This window comes from Acomys russatus, chromosome 12 (genome assembly GCF_903995435.1).
Source record: "Acomys russatus chromosome 12, mAcoRus1.1, whole genome shotgun sequence".
NCBI classification, from domain to species: Eukaryota; Metazoa; Chordata; class Mammalia; order Rodentia; family Muridae; genus Acomys; species Acomys russatus.
In genome coordinates, this window is record NC_067148.1 from 52,524,237 (window position 1) to 52,545,618 (window position 21,382).

Below are 21,382 nucleotides of genomic sequence, written 5' to 3' on the forward strand. Positions count from 1 at the left end.
ATAAACATAATGTTCTAAAACTGACTGAAGTATTACATCTTAATGAGAAAATACCATATTTAAAAGTTAATAAAATTAAATTTGAATAGAATTTTAGTTAAATTTGAGTACTAAAATATTTTAAGTTAGAAACAAAAGTAATATAAATACCATGTGTATTTCTTCCTATAGTAAAACTTAAGATTATGAAATTTTGAGGGTATCTCTTTAGCTAGTTTCAAACTGTGTTCTATATTGTTGAATAGTATTAATGAAATTCTTGAGTTCATGAGTGGCAAATTTATGATTATTATTAGTGATCATTTTCTGTTTTTTTATAACACCTCCTTAACATTAATAAGCAATAAATAGAAAATAATAAATATAAACAACACATTTACATTATTAACTCTAAGGCTAGTTTATCTTTGTAAATTAAATTTTAAAGTACTTTGTTTTAATAAGTTATGATCATTATGTGTGTTTGTGATGTGTGTGGGGAGGGGCTGGTGCTGTTTTGCACATGCGCGGAGGTCAGATGACAACCTGCTGGTGCCATTTCTCCCCTTCTAACCCTGAGGGTTCCAGGGAATCACACTCAGGTCACCAGGCTTTTGCAGCAAGTACATTTCCCAATGAGCCGTCTTGTAGGCCCCAGGTATTGCTAAGCCACTCCCTGGTAGATTGTCTTTATTAAGCATTAAATAGATGGATAGCAATTTTGAGAATTTTGCTTTTACTAATTGAGAAATTTATAGTGACAGTGTTTTGGCAAATGGAAGAATTGTTGCCTGAATTTGTTATTTTTCACCCCATCATTTCAAATGGGTTGCATTTGAGAAATACTTGTCAGTTTATATCCAAGCACAAGGGTAATACTAATTACCTTACATAAAGATTAAGCCACAGTCATAAGCAGAACCTGTAGGACTTTAGGGGCTTATAACTTGTATACATGTCAATTTGAACTAAGGGTTCACTGATTGAGCCAAAAAAAAAAAAAAAAAAAAAAATCAGATTAATAGGCAATGAGAAATTAAAAGTAAAATGATACATATTTTAAAATACAATTAGTGAAAATCTTCATAGAATGGCATTGTTTATTCTCTTGTTCATTCATTAATTCATTCATTTATTCAGAAAACATTTATTGATTATTATGTTGAGCCTAAACATATGAGCCAGAACAGCACAAAAGCAGCACAAGCTTAGAGGTGGTGAAATTTAGTGGTTAGTTAAAAAGCTATTAATAAATGTTAAGGGAAAGGTAGAATTTAATATAGTAATAGCAACAACCAACATTCTTCAGTGACCAGATAATCTAGCCAGAAAAATCGGCAGAGGAACATGAGAGTAACCAGTGTACTGGACACAATAGGCCTGAGACTCAGCATTCTGCTCAACTGCTCACTGAGAGTTTTCCAGACAGATGGACACAGAGAATGTCTTTAACAAATAAAGAGCAAAGTGGCCTTTCTGACACTGTGAGGGAAGCTAGCAATCAACAGCAGCAAACCCGGGACACAGCATTAGCTACGTGGAAGTGGAACATTGTCTTGAGGAAACAAGTCAACTGAAGGCATTAAATGGGAAATGTAAATTTCAGTAAAATGTATAGAATATGGCAAATGGCATTCTCAAAGGGAAATCCTTAGCAACCAGCACCAACATTAAAAAAGCAATAGCGTAAACAATTGAGTTGTAATCTAAATAAATTAATTTTAAAAAAGCAATAGCAAGATTTCAGCTGAAGACATTGCTGTACTTTTTTTTAATTTACACTTTTTTATTAAATATTTTTACATATAATTTTATATTATTATACATATATACAATAAACTACCAACTATGAAACAATGAGGAATTATATAAATGTTACATTCCTAGTGTTTTAGCTATTTGTATTTGGCAGCCTTGAAGAAAACATTTTTCTTGCTGTGCTTCTTAAGGAACTAGAAAAACAAGAAGAATCAGTAAAAGCAAATGCTAAACATCAGAGCATGGATAAGTGAATACTTAAAAGATACAAAGAGATAAGTGTAATATGTTGGTTTTGGGAAAAGATAAACTTAATAAGCCTTTAGCTAAATGAAGAACAACACTCAGTATCAGAGATGAGAATAGATACATTGACCTGATACCACCAAAGATCAAAGGGTCATGAACAAGGCCAGAAAGGATACGAGCAAGTATACAAAACTCTTGGAGACTATCAGAGGATGGTAAGATGGCTCAGCTGGTGAAGGCGCTCACCACCAGCCTGCTGGACTCACATGCCGGAGAGGACTGGCTCCTGAAAACTGCTCTCCTTCACACAGGAACCGTGCCCTTCCCCTATACATTAATAAAAAGAAAATCCAGAAGAGCAGATACATTCTGTGATATGCAAATTATAAAATTTGAATAATAAATATAAAAATAAAACCTTTTTCTCCCCCATTGTTTGAGACAGAGTCTTACTATGTAGCCCAGGCTAGCCATAGGCTTGTGATTTTTCTATCACTGTCTTTGTCATGCTAGAATTGGAACCGTGGCCCACCATACTGACCTAGAAATATAAAACATTGAAGAGACTAATAATGAACCCTGAGACTGACTCAGTAATAAGTGATTACATTTATTAAAATATTAATAAAGTAATTTTGTTAGTAATGTTGTTATTATATTAGTTTTTCAAAGTAATTTAAGAAAAGCCCAAGACTTGATGCTTTCCTTATAGAATCTACCAATATTTAAAGAAGTAATACCAGTTTTTGTCAGAGTACTTTTAAAAAATTGAAGCATATTCTATGAAGCCTGTCCATGCATACTAATGTCAGATAAGGAACAATCATAGGAGGAAATTACAGACCATACCACTTAAGTGCAGACATGGAGCGTCAAGTAAAGTCCTAGCAAACTGCAGTTCACTAACTCCTTAGAAAAGAACATGATTTATTGCTGAGATGCAAGGATGCTTCAGTATAAAATACCTGATGGGTTTGTTAACAGAGTCAACCCAAAGTTACATTGAAAGCATTTTACAAAATTCACAATTCCTTCACGGTATAACCCCTACAAAGTCAGGGTGGAAGGAGTCACTGCAACCCAGTGAAGGTGGTTTCTCATGAAGCCACAGCTTGTGCCACACTGACTGGAGAGGGAGCAGGAAGCCTCCCTTCTAAAGGCTGGAACAAATCAAGGATGCCCATCGTTAGCGCCTTCCCTCAGCATAGACCTGCAAATTCTCACCAGAACCATTAAGTAAGATCTAACCAAGGGACAGAACGTTCTCCACAGTTAAGTGGAGACTGGGGACTGACTTTCACAGGATCTCTGGTGCCCCATATTTGGCCATGTCCCTTTGTTGGGGAGGCCCAATGGCACTCGGAGGAAGGATAGCAGACTACCAAGAAGAGACTTGATACCCTAGCACCATATTCAGGGGGAGGAGGTCCCCCTTGGTCACAGTCATAGGGAAGGGGGATTGGGGTGAAAGTGGGAGGGAGGGAGGAATGGGAGGATGTATGGGATGGGATAGAAAATGAGATGTAATATGAATTATTTTATCTTTCAATAAAAATGTGTTAAAAAAATAAAATAAATAAAATAAAAATAAAAATAAATAATAAAAAATAAAAAAATAATAAAAAAAGAAAAAACAATAAAGGAATCCACAGTATTAAAGGAAAAAGCAAACTGCCCTTGTTGAAAATGGCATAGTCTTGGGTATAGAGAATTCTAAAAGACCTCACTTGAAAACAACAACAACAACAACAACAACAACAACAACTGTTGGAACTAATGCATTCTGTAAAACCAAGGGTTCAAAATCAGCACTCAGACACACTTGCATTCTGCATACCTTTGATCCTAGCTGAAGGGCTGAGCAGTGATCACATTTCTATATGCTTCATAAGCTCCCTGACAAGAAAAGCACAAAGAACAATCCCTCTTCGAACAGCTGTGAGCACCAGCCACAAATTTAATGGAGAAGTGAAAGGAAATGAAAAATGTAAAACATGGATGAAGGATACTGAAAAACATACAAATGAATACAAAGATGTCCTGTGTGCGTGAAAAAGTCAATATGATCGTGATAGACTCATCAACAAAGAATTGTGAAAAACAACCTAAAAGTTCCTAAGAGACTACAGATAAACCCGAATAGCCGAAACCACCTTGAATAGAACGAAGCTGGAGGCGTTACCTAACCAGACCTAAAAATGTCCTAGGAAGTTGTAGTCATCAAAGTCATGTTAAAAACAGAAACAACTGTATTCCACGGAGCAGAACAGAGAGGCAGAAAACACCCTTCACGTCTGTGACCGGCTGATTTTTGACAGAGGCGAGAACACACAGTGACTCTGCTAAAGAAGTAGTGTCAGAAAAATCAGATACCCATATGCATAAGAAACCTCTTTCTTACAGTTACAAATATCAAATGAAAATCTATTAAAGCTTACACACAAGGCCAAACCTCTTGAAACTACTAGAAGGAAACGGGAGAATTTGAAGGTCGTGGTCTGGGAAGTAGGTGCTTGATACGTCCCCAAATACAGACAACAAAAAATCTTTTGCTGCGTTTGCATCAAACTAAAAAAAAAAAAAAAAAAGAATCTTCACAAAAACGAAACCATCAACAGAATATGGAGGCAGCTTACCAGAGTCAAGAAAGCATTAGCAAACTATACAACTAAAGGTATTATTTTCCACAATATATAGAGAGTTTTAATAGCTCAACAGCATAAAACCAAATAACCCAATTCAAAAAGAAGGAAGGTCTGAATAGACTTCTGAACAATTTTCTATTTTTGGTAAAATTTAATAGGGCTACAGTGATACCCCTTTCCCTTGTCTTTTTCCCTCCAGTCCCTCCCGTCGACTCCCTCCACCTCTTTCCAGGTTTCATCTGTTCTCAAATTGGAAGCCTCCTTCCCCTTTGTTAATGTTATTGCTAGTTTACATTTATGTGTTTGTTTATATACAAACATAAACACAGCCTGCCAAGTCATCGTGTTGCTTGTGCATATGTGGTTGGGGAGCTGGCCACTTTGTGTTGGATAGCCATCCCTGGGAGGGGCTGACCCCCCTCTTCACACTCACCCTTGGCTGTAATTCCTTGTCCATGGATGTAACCCCAGGAGTTTTTCCCTTCACGGAAGGAAGCACACCTTCAATAGATTTTTTTTCCCCTTAGAAGAAAAAATATAAATGGCAACAGACATTCATGCAAGATGTTCAGCATCTATAGTCATATAAATTAAACCACTGAGACAGCACATTTCTCATGTGAGACTATTTTTCAGAAGACAAACTAAGAGCAAAAGCTGTGAGGAAATAAAGAACATTAATTAGGTCCATCGTTATGGCAGTCAGTGAAGAGTGTCCTCAGACACCTGAAAGCAGAACCACGGGGTGACCCAAAGCCCTATCCCGTGGATCCTGGGATGGGGTGACATGAGGAGCAGGTTAAACACACACACTTGCATGTTTCTTCTACGCTGCTTAGAGCAGCCAGGATGTGAAACCAGCCTAGATGTCCAGGGATTGGATATTGATCAGGTATCAAGTTCACTTTGAGGTGATTACATCTCTGAATTACTTAGCTTCATTATGGCTGTCTCTAGACTCTTTAAGCTACATTTTAAATTCATGCTGTGGGTCTTAACATGTGCAGTAAAACGCCAGCGTGTTTTTACGTAGCAGCTCTAAATTGTGGCCTGTCCTTGTGTAGTTAGAATTGGTTCCCATTGTTCACTCATCATTAGGGTAAAGCAATAACTACTTTCAAGTTTAAGTCAAACTCTTAGGTCATTTTCTACGCCTTTAATATAATTTGAGATTTTGCCATTCCAAAACCTTATTAATATTACTTCCCAGGAGGTACAAGCAAGTAACTACTATTTCCAAGGCCATCTTGGAGGACACGGCGAGACTCTCCTTTCAAAGACATCAAACCAATCACAGCCGATGAACAAACCAACAAGCCAATTTAACCTTAATTTTAAAAATCCTATTATCATAAAGTTGCATCATTCTGTGTGTGAGTGACTCAGTTACATTAGAAGGAATTTATCCCAATTTGTTTGAAGCCAAATCTAGTTTAGTCTGTGGAATCCCAAGAGTAAAGAAACAACCCAAAATACTTCAAGTGCTCTGTTCTCTCTCTTATTTGCTTAAATTTCATTGACAGTGGCTTAACAGTTTATATCCATTGATGTATCTTCCTGTTTGAGAAAGGGAATTTATTGGTTTCATACCATGTTAGGATGCTGAGAACTTCACAGGTTATCAGAATAATTTTTGTAAACTTAATAATTTCAAATTTTGATATGTTCTTAAATCAAGAAAGGGAAACTGAGTTTTTTTTTTTTCTTTTTTTAAGCTAGCTGCATGGCTCTGGAGACAGATAGTGAGGCCTTCACAGAGGACTCGCCGCAGGGCTGGTGTGCACGGACTTCATTTCATTGTCACCAAACATCGTGCTTTAACACCTCATGCCCATTTAGTGCGGTTCATGTCAGTCACGCCTACCTCTGCAGGCCACATGTGCCACAGATTGTCCTAGGCTATCACACTGACCAAAAATAGATGTTTGCTGCCTAGTGTGCCAGCATTCTAGAAGGGAAATAGATAATTAAAAAACATAAGTAAAATTGGGACTAGAGAGCTAGCTTCCAGAGGACCCAAGTTGGTTCCCCAAGCATCCATGCTCAGTGTGTATCACCACCTGTAGTTACAGCTCTAGGCAATCTTTGCCAGCCTCGGTGGGGACACACATACACACACATACACCTTTAAAAATAAGTAAAATATATGTGATAATAGAGTCAAAGGTAATAGTGATACATTCTAAGGAGAAAATGTCCATAAAGATGAGGACTATGAACTTAGATTGGGGTGTGAAACTGGAGATTGTATGTGGTGTAGGTGGCTAGTGTCAACTTCACTGAGACACTGGTGAAAGCCTGGACGGCAAGTCAGTAAAGCAGATGTTACCTATAGGGCTGGCTGCCTCTCAAATGCATTCATGTAGCAAACCAGCACCTCTGGTTCTGAGGAAGGAGAGGATCATATATTTTAGAACAAGAAGGTACTGCAGTGCTTGGAGACTAATGAGCAGAGAGGAGCAGTGAGGTAGAGAGACAGCGGTGAGCCCTGGCTGTCATGCAGCATCCTTGGCTTTTATGTTGAGGGAAGAAAGATGGGAAAGGGCTGATCCTCAGGGGCCATTTGCCCTCGTTGCTGTGTTAAGAGTACATTGAAAGAGGATACAGGTGGGAATCATATTTGGTTGCAGTGTGGTTGGGGTTGGGGTTGGGGTTGTTATTGCATGCTGTCCTTCTATGACATCTGACGTTTTCACCTGTTATTTACTGTTGCGAACTTCATCTGCTGCACTGTGCTAGGGAACAGCAGAGCTGTTTTACCAGTGGGTTGTGTTGCTGTTCCTGCTCTCCTTCTCTGCCTCCAGCAACCACTCCCGCTTCCCCACCCTACTTTTATAAGGCATTTCCCGTGTGTTAGTCTGGCCCAAGGAGGAGCCACAGACACTTTTATTACATTGCATTGAAAAGTGTGGTTAGTGGGTTATTTCAGTATTCACTGCTGTCAATTCTCACACATAATAACCTAATTACCGGTCTATTTAAATAGGAAAGACAGGAAAGGCATGACAGAATGTGAGAAAATGCAGCTTGCCTAGTGATAGGAAAGGCTGGATGGATGCTCAGCTATTAGGAGGCTGTGATACTCTTGCTGATGAAGCTCGGTTGGGCTCACCACAGCCTGTAAATCCAGCCAGCCCCCAGCCTGTGCACACCCGCACGCGTGTCAGCACTTACAGGGCACATGCATTTAAGTGACAAAATAAACCTATGAAGGTACTAAGCTCTGAGCCTGCGGACCTCAGGCTTTATCGCTGATGCTCTTTATTATTTCTTTATCTTCATTTCTTGCATGAATGCTGCTTGGATTTTTATTTTTTATAAATCAATACTACATTGAAGTCCCAATGTAGAAAAAGCTATTGTATTAGCAAATAAGGAATGATTGTCGATATTAAGTTATTTATTATTTTATTAGATTTCCTGAAACTTTTGATTTGAGTACTGCAGGTTTATTGGCTGGAGCATAATGGGGACATGTGTGCCGAAGCATGAGTGGGCCCTGCCTTGTCTGCTTTGGTCATCATTGTAGAATGCAGTTCGCTTCTGCTCCCTTTTCTTCTTCCTATAATAATGATGTGAGTTATGTTCATTTTGAAATTTTTCTGTCAAAAAGATTTGGCAGTAAATTGTAGAGCTTTGTTTTTCCATCTATTTTTAATTTTTATTTCTTACTATGTATGAGTGTGTAGCTGAGTGTTAGGGATAATCTGTGCTACTGTGCGCCGACAGCTCTTTAAAGAGCACATAGCTGCTGGATGAAGAGCTTTTTTTTTTTCCCCCTGAAATAATATCTTCCTGATAATTCTACACTGTTGCTCTCTCTCTAGAACCTGTATCGATTTGAGGGCACTGGGTTTTCAAACATCCCTCAACTTATAGATCACCACTTCTCTACAAAGCAAGTCATCACCAAGAAGTCCGGAGTGGTGCTGCTGAATCCTATTCCTAAGGTAGGCGCCAAGCTCTTGCTTCATTTTCCACAAAAGAATCCTGTGTTGACATTTCTCACAGAAGAAAGCTTTTAGGTTATGTGCCGAAGTCGGAAACAAATCACGTCTGTGAATACCAATAACTCTTGGCACTCTAGCTGAAAATTAAAGGAATATAGACTTCCTTTAATTTCACTAAGATACATTGCCTTCCTGCTAAGTATTTGCTAGGATACAAATGGCCCAATTTGTTTTCTTTCTTTTCCAATTTATCTTGAGAGATGTGGGATTCATACTGTGAAAGATTCTAGCGAAAGATTTGAAGATATACACACCAAAGAAGTTCACAATTAGGAGTAAACCAGAATTTTAGTTTGGAGTCTGGGGTTTACACACGCTTAAGTTTGGGACTGGTTAAGCTTTTCTCACAAAAGCACAGCTTCCTATGAGGAGCCGGGCAACTAGGTCAAAGCTCACTTTCGATAATTTTTACTTCTAAGATCGATCACAAACAGTTCTTTCATGTACTAAGAGACTTGTGAGGTTAGAATGGGCGTAAGGAGTGTTTCCGTGCTCCGTCTAGACCGCTGTACAACAGTGAGCCTGCTGAGCGTTTCTGCCCTGTGAGTGCTGTGGAGTGGGCTGGGGACGGCAGGAGTTCTTTGCTGTGAGGGCCGTGCAACATGAAGATCGGTGTAAAAATGGAAAGACATTACAATCGGTGCGTGGCAGGTATCCATTTGATTGTTATAGGTCAGTCCAGTGTTAGCCTTCTCACAGCACAGACCCCCCATTTTCACTTCCGTCTCATTTTATAACACACAAGCTGATAATTTGTTCTGTTGTTTTTGTTATCAGAATCTACAACCCTGAAGCTACTTTTAATGTCTCCTCCTGCTCCCAGCTTCTCCAATTATGATTCTTCTTATGAATTTCAGTCCCAGTACATCCTGAATCACCCTCAACTCTCAACATATGGGTAACATGTTTTACCCATGTTAGGTTAATGCAAAATAAGCTTATTTATACATACTGATGTTTAGTTTTATGAGCTAACCAGATATTTGCACAATCTATAGGCTCAGTCAGGTCCACGTTAGAGACCAAATCCATGGCCAAAATCTACGTGTAGATCTGGGCCTGGGTAGGAATATATAATTCCAAGTAAAATTACATCTCTCTCTTCATAAAATTCTCCACGAAATGAACGTAGGTGATTGATGCATGTGATTCTCCAGACTATTACATGGTCAATTATTCTCTTTCTCCTGGATCTCTAATCCATGGCGTTGATTAGCCCATCCCTTTATGGTCCTAGCTGTGCAAATAGGTGAGCACTGGACACTGCGGGAGGAGAAAGAACTGCACGGGATGCTGCTTTATGGGGTGCAGACAAAACATCTCTCTCTACTAACCAAGCATATCCCAGCGTCTGCTTCTTGTAAACACAGTTCAAAGAATCCTAGCATTCTTTAAAAGATAACTGCAATACAGGGGTTATGAAGGACAGTTTTTAATTAAGAGTGGAGAACAAATTAATGGGGATTTTGTAAGTGGTATCATCACCGTATATCTTCCTTTGACAGATTATTTGTAATCTTACTACTGAATATTTCTTGATTTAAATTGTGTAAGAAGTTAATACGTTTGACCATATAATATGCTATAAAATATCTAATTTTCATCTTTCTAGACTTCATTTTTAACCCTCACAAAGAATGTTATTTTGCTTTAGGTGCAATTTCTGTTTCCCATTTATTTTTTCTCTATTCATGAAAATATACTTTTATTATCGTAATGCCGAAGTGACTAAAGCAGTTTCTTATCTTTAGTCCTTGTATTTACTCACAAGTGCAGGGAGACTAGACAGCTAGATTGGGAGAATTGCTTGGTCTTTACAGCTTAATAATCCTATGAGATGGGAGCCTCAAGATCCGCTCCTCACCTGCTGACGGGTGTCTTCCTGCACTGCCGTGCGGAGCCTGAGCAGCAATTAGGAGAGGGGGCGTATTGTATGCAGTACTAACCGATCACCAGTAGCTGTTATCTCAGGGCAGCAAGCCAGTGGGCTTCCATGGCCATTCTTTCTTAGTTCACTTCTCTATGCTCATTTGCTTTTAGAGTATGAGTTGAGAAAACTTTCCACAAGGTAACGTGGTGGAACCTGTCAGAATTATAAACTGTGTAGCTTTGACTCAGCGATAACTCATAATTTATCTCCTTGTCATATTGGTGTGGGTGACGGGGGTTGTGTCCACTGGTCACTGCAGCACAGTTCATGCCATCTGCACATGGCCATGTTCCCAAGTAGGGGCTAGCTCAGTAATTCATGCTTCCCTTTCCAGAGGAGTTCTGTTATGTGGGGAGCTTTCCGTGTTCTGCATAAAGAGAGTTTGGGGGTCTATTGATTAAAAAGGAGAATATTACCAAACAGTTTATGTTGCATTGCCTTCGTGTATGACTACTAAGGAGCGAGCTTACATGTGCCCCAATTTTCTAATTGCTCACGAAACAGAGTGAGCCTGTAGGTCTGTGGCTTTCCTTGATATTCATGAATTTGACCTCCAATGTCCCTCTCCCTTGCCCCCTCCCCCTTCTCTCTCTGTCTGATACTCCACCTCAGCAGTTTTTCTGTGTTGTACTTTTATAGAACAGAATAAAAAAGTATAAGACTCCAGATTTATGATCAAAATATTAGCATATTAACTTTAAATACTTTATTTTTTTTATTTTTATTTTTGGATTTTCAAGACAAGGTTTCTCTGCGTAGCCTTGGTTGTCCTGGACTCACTTTGTAGACCAGGCTGGCCTCGAACTCACAGAGATCTGCCTGCCTCTGCCTCCCAAGTGCCCTCTTCTGGTTTCTGTGGGCATAGCATGTATGGTGGTGCACATATGTACATAGAGGCAAAATACTCATACATATAAAATAAAACTATTTTTTTAAAGGAAGAGGGTTCTGTAGGGGGAAGAACAAAATACTATTTGGGATACAGATGTTCTTGGCATTGGCTGTTCATTCTTCAGTAGGAGAGGAGGTCATTGAGCAGTGGGTGAGTGGCACTGGGACCTGGGCAAATTGATAAGACATGGGAGTGGGACAGAGAAGAGGTACCTGTCCTGTCCATCCTGAGTTGGCCTCTTCTGTCACAGAACCCACCACTCCTTAGACAGAATCTCCTCCCTGTGCCCCACAAGCTGCAGCCCACCGAAACTTCTCGGGTGGAGACCCTCTGAGGAAGAAGTGACTTTTGTCATTCTCAGTCAAGTTTGCTTTATGTGCCTGACTCCCCATCGGGTAATAAGATAGTCAAGAACAACAGGGTAGTTTTACTTGTTTTTAGGTATCCTCCCAGAGTCTGTTACATAGGAGACAGAAAATATTTGACACCGCTTGTAGTTAGATTATTGTATAACATGGCAGTTTCAATTTTTTTTCCAAAGTGGATCCTTGTTTATGACCTGCCTGTGAACTGCTGGCTGTGTGCTATGGCATGTGCCTTAGGATAGCTAGCAGTGCAGTTCCCCATTAAAACATCATGTGATTAAAAAAATTTTTTTTAACTTGATTGTCTGTTCTTGAGTGTGAACTTTGGAGATGACAGTGTTTCATAGTGTTAAAAAGTTGAACATTCTGATTAGATTATGGATGAAATCTCTTTGCAATTAATGTATGCTTAAGTCCAGTTTCATTTATATAATAATTTAGTTCTTATATTATAACTTTCTTTTGTTTACTTTATATTAAGAGTTATTCAGAGTTGGGCAGGTAGCTCAGTGGTAAGTGCTTACGTGACAAGCCCAAGGCTTCCAGTTTAATCTCCAGCACTGCAGAAAACATAGTTTTTCATAGATCAAGCTACTGTTTCATATAGTTACTTTCTTTTTAGAAACAGTTGTAAGTTTTTTAGTACGGAAAGAAATGTTTGGTGCACTTTACTTAAGTTTCTTTGTACTTTAAGCTACTGTAACTTATTTTAGGGTTAATATAATTTATTTGACATTTCAACTGAGTTTTTTTCTCTGATAGTAAAATGGGGACACAATCTTATATAATATTTAAAGTTCCCTATTTGTAAACAAATACTGTCCTGTTTCAACCTATTTCAGAAGTGAAATGCTGATACACAAGGATAGGCAAGCTTGTTTTACCCTGGAAAAGAACCGTTGGTGTTTTATCTTACTAACTAAATTCATGGTCACCTTCTGCCCAGTCCTTGAAGAGAACAATTAAATCATACAACAAAAGACTAGTTCCACGTCTTCTTTCACAGGGACTAATAAATATGCATGTTAAAAAATTTAATGACATTGAAATAACAGGGTTTAAATTAGAAAGGCCATGGGCACTAGAAAGATAACTGCAAATGATTTTTTAAATGGAAAGCTTCATTCGTATATATTTATAAGTCTTGGAAAAATGAAACTTGTATTTTTTCTTCTGCTGTTTACATAATGCATTACATATATTAACGGTGGAACAAAACCTTCACAGCACTGTAAAAATGAACTATAATTTCTTTATTCGTTAGTCTCAACTAGGGACCAGCTGTATTGTGGAAAGCAGGATCAGTTAGCAGGCTCTGTAGTCACTGTTTCTGTCATGTTTTTTAGTAATATATAAACCATGTGCCTGTTTGAGCCTTAGTCTTGCTGCTAGGTACATTTCTAATTGGTCCTCTCAAACAGATAGAAGCTTCTAATGCTTTCTAGTGGTGTTGTTTTCTCTGTTTAAATAAACCCTTTGATATCACTGCATTTCATTAGTTGGAAATCATAAGGATCGTTTCTTTTCTCGTGTGTCTGCGGTGTGTCGTGTATGTGTGTGGTGTGTGCGCTTACATGTGTGGGACATGCACCCACATGCCCCATGGGGAGGTCAGAGGAGGGCCCTAGGTGCCTCCTGCTGTCCTCACCTTGCCTTCTTCCCTCTAGACAGCTGCTCACTGAGCAGCAGCAGCAGGTGCAGGAAGTGAAGCTGGGAGTGCCCTGTAACTACCATTTTATGTAAAAGGATCCAGTCTTTGTATTGGGGGTGATAGGAAGCTTTCAGAGGTTTTATTCTGAGAACTGTGATCAAATTTCTATTTTATACAGGTAACTGTGGCTTCATTGTGGAAACCAGTTAGTGTGTTGATGACAAGTGATAGATTGAAATGACAAAATAAGCTATAAAATGATCGGTTTGGGACCTAAATAATGATAGGGTGTTATTGACATAAATTTGTTAACCCCTAGCTTAGTTATCTGTGAAAGTAAGTAAGACTTGACAGTTGCCACAATTACCTTACTTTACTGCACCCATTGCAGGCCTACAGCTTGAGGAACTTTGGGAGTGTTGCTGAGCTGTCTGTCTTAACAGGCCCTGTGCGTGGTCCTGATGCTTGCCGATGTTGAGGGGCCAATCATGGAAACTAACCTCTGTGAAAAGGGAAAAGGCTTTCCCAGGCTGTGAGATCTCTTCATTATCCAGGCTCTGTGATGTAGACAGTGGGAGTACATGCATTTAACCTTGGAAGGATAAGCGGAGTGAGGGTGGGGAATCACATTTATCAGGGAACAGACTGGTAGTTATTTGAGGTATAAACGATGACCCCTTTAAACTTTAATCATCTCACAGTATCCTAATGATAAGAACCAGTGAAGCAGAAATACCTATTTTATGGCTTTTTGGAGAAGTTGATATTCCAAAATTGATTTTCACAGTCTCATCAGAATTTAAAAGAAAGATACTTGAAATAGTTTCGTGGTTTTTTTTTTTTTAAATCTTGGGAGTTGTATGTTTGCTATAGCCATTCAAAGGTGGCTTTGGGGTAGAATATATACAAACTTACATATTTAAAACTAGAAATTTGAGCCTTGTGTTTGATATATTTTTGACTGATCAAGAATGCCAAGCAATATTATTTCTTCATTGAGGTGATCCTTATTTCTATACAGCCTGCACTTTGAGCATAGTTTAACTCCCCTGTTCAACCTATCCACTTCTGAGTATAATACACTTTCTGAATTCCCAAGGCTCATTTCCTCACACAGAATGGTGGCAGCCCTGACGCGTTAGCTCTGTGTTAACTTAAGTGAGAATGCACATGCAGAGAACAGATGGTAACTGTGTCTGCACACACTCACCACAGCCGCTAACCTGCGCGTGTACTGCCTACACCTAGTATATTAGGGATGGTGAGCATGGCACATTTTGGTCCCACCATATTCTTTAACATGTACTATTCAGTCAGTGCTTCCTGAATGGCTAACTGAGTTGATGATGAGATGCTATGGCACTTTGTGCAGAGCTAAGAGTAACGTTAGAGGCAGTTGAGCACTGCAGCATGCATTTTTGTGGAAGGATTATTAGCTCCAGCACCAACCCCAGCAATGATATCCGGTGGTGAGGACTTGTCCCTGAGCTACAGCATAATGTCTTTACAACCACGGCTGCTGTCTCAGGGCTCCTGCTGTCACTCTGCCGTCTGCTCCCTTCAAAAGTCTCTCAGCTTTTGCTCTAGTCCAAGTTAAAGTCTATTTAATTTTTAATTGAATGGTGCTTTTACTGAAATCTGGGCAGTTGGTTCATATAATTCTAGGTATGAAATATATGTAAGGTAGTAAATTAACTTTTGTCACCTTGTGGCAGACATGTCCAGGGCAGCCAAGACTACACAGAGAACTCTCAAAAACAAAACAAAAATAAATAAAATAAAATGAAAACAGTGGAGAATTGACTGCAAATTTGAAAATATAGATGAAGACTGGGAACTGGAAATGTTTTTATCCCAAGACACAAGTAAATGCTTGATCTTCTCAGTTATACTTAGAAACAGAAATGGCAGATTAGTATTTAGCTGGGAAGATGTGGGGAGACTGCAGGAAGGCGTAGCAGAAGCCAGCCGGAACTGATGGCCGTCTCCGTCAGGGAGCGCCATCTGCTAATGGCCTCATGGAGACACGGACTCAGCTAGTGTAGTAGAGTGGTTAGAACCTCACACACACAGGTAATAGAGAAGAAAGCAAATTTTAATTATTATACACTCTTGGGCATAGAGACAAGACTTTCAAGTTAAAAGCATACCAAAAAATTTAAAAGATAATATTAGCAATTTGAGCATTTAATTATACACTAAATGTTGAAAGAAAAAGAGTCCAAGATAAGATAAACACAGACGTGGACTTGTCTTTGTGCTAGAAATGACTCACAAAAACTGAGAACAAACTTGCTAAAAATTCCACTCTTAATTGGACAACTTATGGGTTGTTGGCTCACCATGAAGGAACCACAGTTGTTTATGAGACATGATGCCCGGGTCAGTATAACCACATTGGCCAATAAAGCTACAAATGTCTCCTATTTTTCTCAACAGTGCTGGGTATTGAATTCAGGTCAGTGTGCATGCTAGCCATACGAGTCACCCCACACACCCCACTTCCTTTTCATCTTTATGTTTTTTGTTTGTTTGTTTGTTTGTTTTGAGACAAGGTTCTGTTCACTGTTCTGGCTGCCTGGAAACCCTTAGCTAAGGACAGCTTCCTTGCCCTCCCCACTCCTCACTGTTGAGTCACGGGCTCATGAGCACGCCTGCATAGAGTTCATTCTGAAGGAAAGTTTCAGCAAAACTGAAAAAGACAGCAGAATGGTATTGATAACTAAAGTGCCCAAGAAAGCAGTTTTGTAAATATAGTTATTGTTTTATCGTCATCATAAGAATTACATGTAGATTGAACATGAGAAGTCAAGAGAGCTCTAATTTGACAAAGTTTAATGTGGTGTCACTAGGCATTTACTATTTGGTTTGGAGATCATTTGAATTCATTTACCCATGCTTGCGTCAGTCATTTGTACCTCTTGTCCCTGTAATTAGTTCTGGGCCAAGGATTCTTTCATAGTTTTTAATGTCCTGATAGTGCTTTGGTTTTCCTCATTTTAAATAAACAGTTGCACGATTCATCAGGTGATTTGAATCATGCAATAGATTCAGTTTATTTTTCTGTCACAGACATATAAATAAATTGCTTAATAGTAGCTTCATAGTAAAAGTTAAAAAAACATTTTTATTAAAAATTAGTTTAAAAGCTGGGTGGTGCTGGCTCATGCCTTTAATCCCAGCACTTGGCATGTAGAGGCAGACAGATCTCTGAGTTCTTAGTTCGAGGCTAGCCTAGTCTTCAGAGTGAGTTCCAGGACAGCTAAGCCTACACAGAGAAACCTTGCCTGAGAAAACACAAAAACCAAATGAAACCAAAACAAAATAAAAAACCCAAAGAAACCTTAGCTTACACATTGAGATAAAATACTGGTAAATTCAAAGTAAGCCAATATTATGGACTTTAGTTTATAGGAATAATATCACTTAGTTTAGATTATGAGGTAAAACATGATTTTACTAACTTGTTTAAGCCTAGTGATATTCATGGAACTTTTTATTGATACTTTTAAAAATGGAATTTATAGTAAATGTACAAAAATTAGACTGAGAAGTTAATAAAATTTATTGTGTATAATATCTTAGCCCAGCTGGGCATGATGAACTGTGTCTTTAGTCCTGACACTCAGCTATCATAGACCAGCAGTTCTCTATGAGTTCAAGGCCAGCCTGATGTATGTAGTGCATTCCAGGTCAACCAGAGCTATATAGAGAGAACTGGTCTCAAAGAAAAATTGTACCTCATAATATATTCATAATTCAGCTTAGAGAACTATTATGGAAGTTTGTAACATGCATGCATGCATTTCACATTCTACTGGCCACTAAACACAGTTCAAAGAAACACACATATCAAGGTAAAGGTATTTATATAAAAATGATAGATGGAGACAGAATAAAGAAAAGGCTGAGAGGAAAGCTTTTAACCCTACATGCGCATTTTAGATCTATGAATAGGAGTTACACTTTGAGGGCTTGAAGAAGATGAGGTAGGTAATAGTCCCACGAGACTGACACAGTAGATGCCTCTTCATGAGGCCAGAATAGGAGCGAGAAAATGAAGAGAGTAATTAACTCCTCACAGAGAGCTCTGAGTCTTCTTCATTAGCATCTGGCAAATGAGCTTAATTGAAATCTGTTTCTACAGAAGTTCTCTACTGCAGTGAACTGCTGAGATGAAAAACGATCCTCTGCTAACAGCTTTCTACATGGGCATTTGTGGATAACATTATATAACGTCTTGTCTCATATGTTAATATTTCAGCATAGAGATGATAAAACATAATATTCTCAATTTCTAATGTTAAGATATCCACATAACTCATTAAGTATAAGACTTTGTTAAGAATTAGAATAAGTATGTATTTTAACACTACGTCAGTTAATAAAATATTTTTGCATTTATATACATAAGCATATTAAGTGTGTACATATGTATTCAGATAAGTATCTGTATAATAGTATTCTTTTTCTTTTTCTTTTTTTTCTTTTTTTTTTCTGAGACAGGCTTTTTCTGTAGCCCTGGCTGTCCTGGACTCACTTTGTAGACCAGGCTGACCTCAAACTAACATCAATCCTCCTGCCTCTGCCACCCAAGTGCTAGGATTAAAGGTGTGCGCCACCACGACTCTTATTTATAATGAGAAAATGGGAGCAAGAACATGATTAGTAATTAACACAAAATGTAGAAAATGGTGATGGTTTAAATGTCAGCATTAATAGGTCATGACTATTTAGGTATGTGAGTGTGTGTGTGTGTGTGTGTGTGTGTGTGTTTCATCTGGCTTCTACTTTGTAAACATTTTCTGTGCTTTCTTCCCATAACTCCTCCCAGTTTTACTACTTTTAATTGTTCCTCTCTAGCCCTATGAATTTTGCCTTTTTAGCTTTGAATTTGACTGAATATTATACTTGTAGTTCTGTGCCTGACTTATTTTAATATAGTACCCCCAGGCTCATCCATGTTGTCATAAATGATAGAATTTCATTTGTCTTTATGGGTGATTAATATTCTGCATTCAGTACATTCTCAGTATATCAAAGCCACTTTGATTCATTCATTACTAGGCTGACTATGTTTTGTCGGTTATAAGCAATGTTGAATAAGCGTGTATGTGTGTTTGGGCATGTTGATTTCCTTTTCCTTGGGTGTTCGCTTTGTTTTTAATTTTCCCTAACACAGGCAGTGTATTCATTTGTGTGGATGGCAGGCATGTGTGACAACTTTTTTTGTTACATATACCTGGAAGTTGCCAGAAGAAAAGGCCCACAAATCCTTAGTATTGTTAGACATTGCCAACTTGTTTCCCAGTGAGTGCCAATGTCAGTTTATAACTCCTGTTTACCAGGGCAACAGTGTTTTCTATCTCCCTGATTAATATTACGTATGTATGCATATATAGATATGCATATATAGATATGTATGCATATATAGATATGCCTCTATGAACCTCGTGTATTTTGGTTCAATCTGGGGAAGAAATCCTTTTATTATAACTGTCTTGACCCACCCACAGTGCATGTAAGCCTGCTACTGTTTTCCTTATTTCGTTTCTGAATCCAGCAGTTGTTTTCGCCTTTCCTCTTTTTATTTTGCATACTATTGCCATGTTTGCGGAGGACAGTCTTTGGAATTACCAATTTATTATTTAATCGTTACTTCTCCTTTTCATAAAAAGGATGAATAAATTATATATCAATTTATTTCAGGGCTTTATGAAATTTGGGTTGGTATAAACATGTAAGTTAAAGTCAATGAATTTATACTAATTAAACAAAACTTTCCTTATTAAAAAGCAAAACTAAATCAGGCTGGGTGACACAGGCTTGTAATCCCAGCTACTTGGAAGGCTCAGGCAGAAGATTTCAAGTTCAAGGTCTGCAATTTAAAGTTCAAGGTCTGCAATATAAAGACATTTTAGAGAACAGTCAGTAGTAGAGTGCTTTCCCAGCATGCACTGTATCTGAGGTTCAAACTTAGCAAATAAGAAAAAGCAGTGGAATTAAATATTATTTACCGGGGGCAGGAGAGAGCACTGACTGCTCTTCCAAAGAGGCCCACAGTTCATTTCCCAGCACTTGGCAGCTCAGCTCACAACAAGGAGTCCCAGTAGATGTGGTGCCCTCTTCTGGCTTCCATGTGCACTGCACATATGTAGCACACAGATATGGTGCATGCAAGTTAAACACCCCCACACATAAATAATAAAAACATTTAAAAATTACTTGGCATAAATAGTAGGCATTACTTTCTTGACTATATATTGTACATTTATTCTAAGATTAAACTCATTATCTAATAGAAAAAGCAAAACAAATCATGAAGAAAAACAATGTATAGAAAACATGATATCCAAAGTATTCAAATAAATACAAATTTAAAACATTTTTCTATTTTTTAAATATATATATATATATATATATATATATATATATATATATATATATATATATCACAAACTTACAATATTGTCGCTGGAGAGATTGTCCAGCATTAAGATTACTTGATGTTCTTGCAGGGGACCTCAGTTTAGACACCGTTCTACACGGTAGCTTACAACTGTCTGTAACTGCAGTTTCAGGGGTCCAGTGCCAGCTTCTGACCTCTGGGCACTGGAAGCATGTGATGGCAAACAAACATACATGCAGGTTAACACTCATACACCCAAATAAAGACAGATATGCTGATGGCACTTTGGAAGGTGCCATGGGATCTATCTCTTTATATACTAACCTACAAAATTAATTAAACAGAAACAATTATGCCTCCCTTTCCCTATCAGACTGATATTTTATACTGGGAACCAGTAAATGTGATTGCTAATAACACGTCTCCCCTGCTGATGAAGACGTTAATGTGCAATGCTGGGGGATGGCCGTGTGCAGCGGGGACCCAGAGCTGCACTGTGCAGCAGTCAGCAGCCACAGCTGTAGTGCTCACCTGGATGCTTACTTTCTCCATTTCATTAGTCATAGTTGAGTTGCTCAGTCGCCACATGTTACTGGTGACTATGTGCTGCACACTACATACTGTGACCAGGGATCATTTGTTTTTGTTTTGTCCTTGGAGACAGTGCACCACAGTGCAACCCAGGCTGGCCCAAACTCCACATCCTCCTGCATCAGCTTTCTTAGTACTGGGATTACATGTGCGTACCACAATATCTGACCTTCGAAAATGCGTCACTGAATAACACTCACTGTTAACTTTAAAGTAGCCATATCTTTTTTCAAATAACCCTCATTCTGGGGAATTTTGTGAACAAATACTATAAACTTGAGAAATTTCAAAATCCTGAAAATAATAGAGAATGTGAATAATCCAAATGTCCAAACATGTAGCAGAGAAGTGATTGTCAATTTGAACGACTCCTCTAGGAATATGCATATGATGTGCTGCTAATGAGTGACAGGCTGCAAAATGGCATGGTTACTAATATGCCACATGTTACAATGCTTTCAAACTCATGTTTAAAAGCCTGGTCATGTTGATCACGTTTTGCTATGTTTTCTGTCATGTGTGTATGTATTATATATTATAGTCATACAGATTAAAAATCAAAATATACTTTTAATATATTGTCTTAGTGTTTCCATTGCTGTGAAGAGACATCCTGACCAGTGCAGTTATTATAAAAGAGAACATTTAGTTGGGGCTGGCTCACAGCTCAGAGCGTTAGTCCATATCGTCATGGTGGGAAGCATGGCAGCACGCAGGCAGACATGGTGCTGGAGAAGGAGCTGAGAGCTCTACATCTTGATCCGCAAGTGGCAGAAGGAGACTGTGCCAACACTGGGCGTAGCTAGAGCATATATATGAGACCTCAAAGCCCACCCCCACAGTGACACACTACCTCAAACACGGCCACACCTACTCCAACAGGCCTTAATAGTGCCACTCCTC

At 38.5% G+C, this 21,382-nt stretch overlaps 1 protein-coding gene across 9 annotated transcripts in view; it reads left to right on the forward strand.

Annotated features, from left to right (window-relative positions):
• The window catches only part of Fer (FER tyrosine kinase), a 302,445-nt gene that overhangs the window by 148,300 nt on the left and 132,763 nt on the right, over window positions 1-21,382 (forward strand). For all 9 annotated transcript variants that reach the window (XR_007831493.1, XR_007831492.1, XM_051154426.1 and 6 more), the window contains one exon: window positions 8,459-8,581. Coding sequence is in view for 7 of the 9 variants with exons in the window: in XM_051154426.1 (XP_051010383.1) it covers window positions 8,459-8,581 (123 nt within the window). In the remaining 2 variants the exon portion in view is untranslated. The remainder of the gene's footprint in view (window positions 1-8,458; window positions 8,582-21,382) is intronic.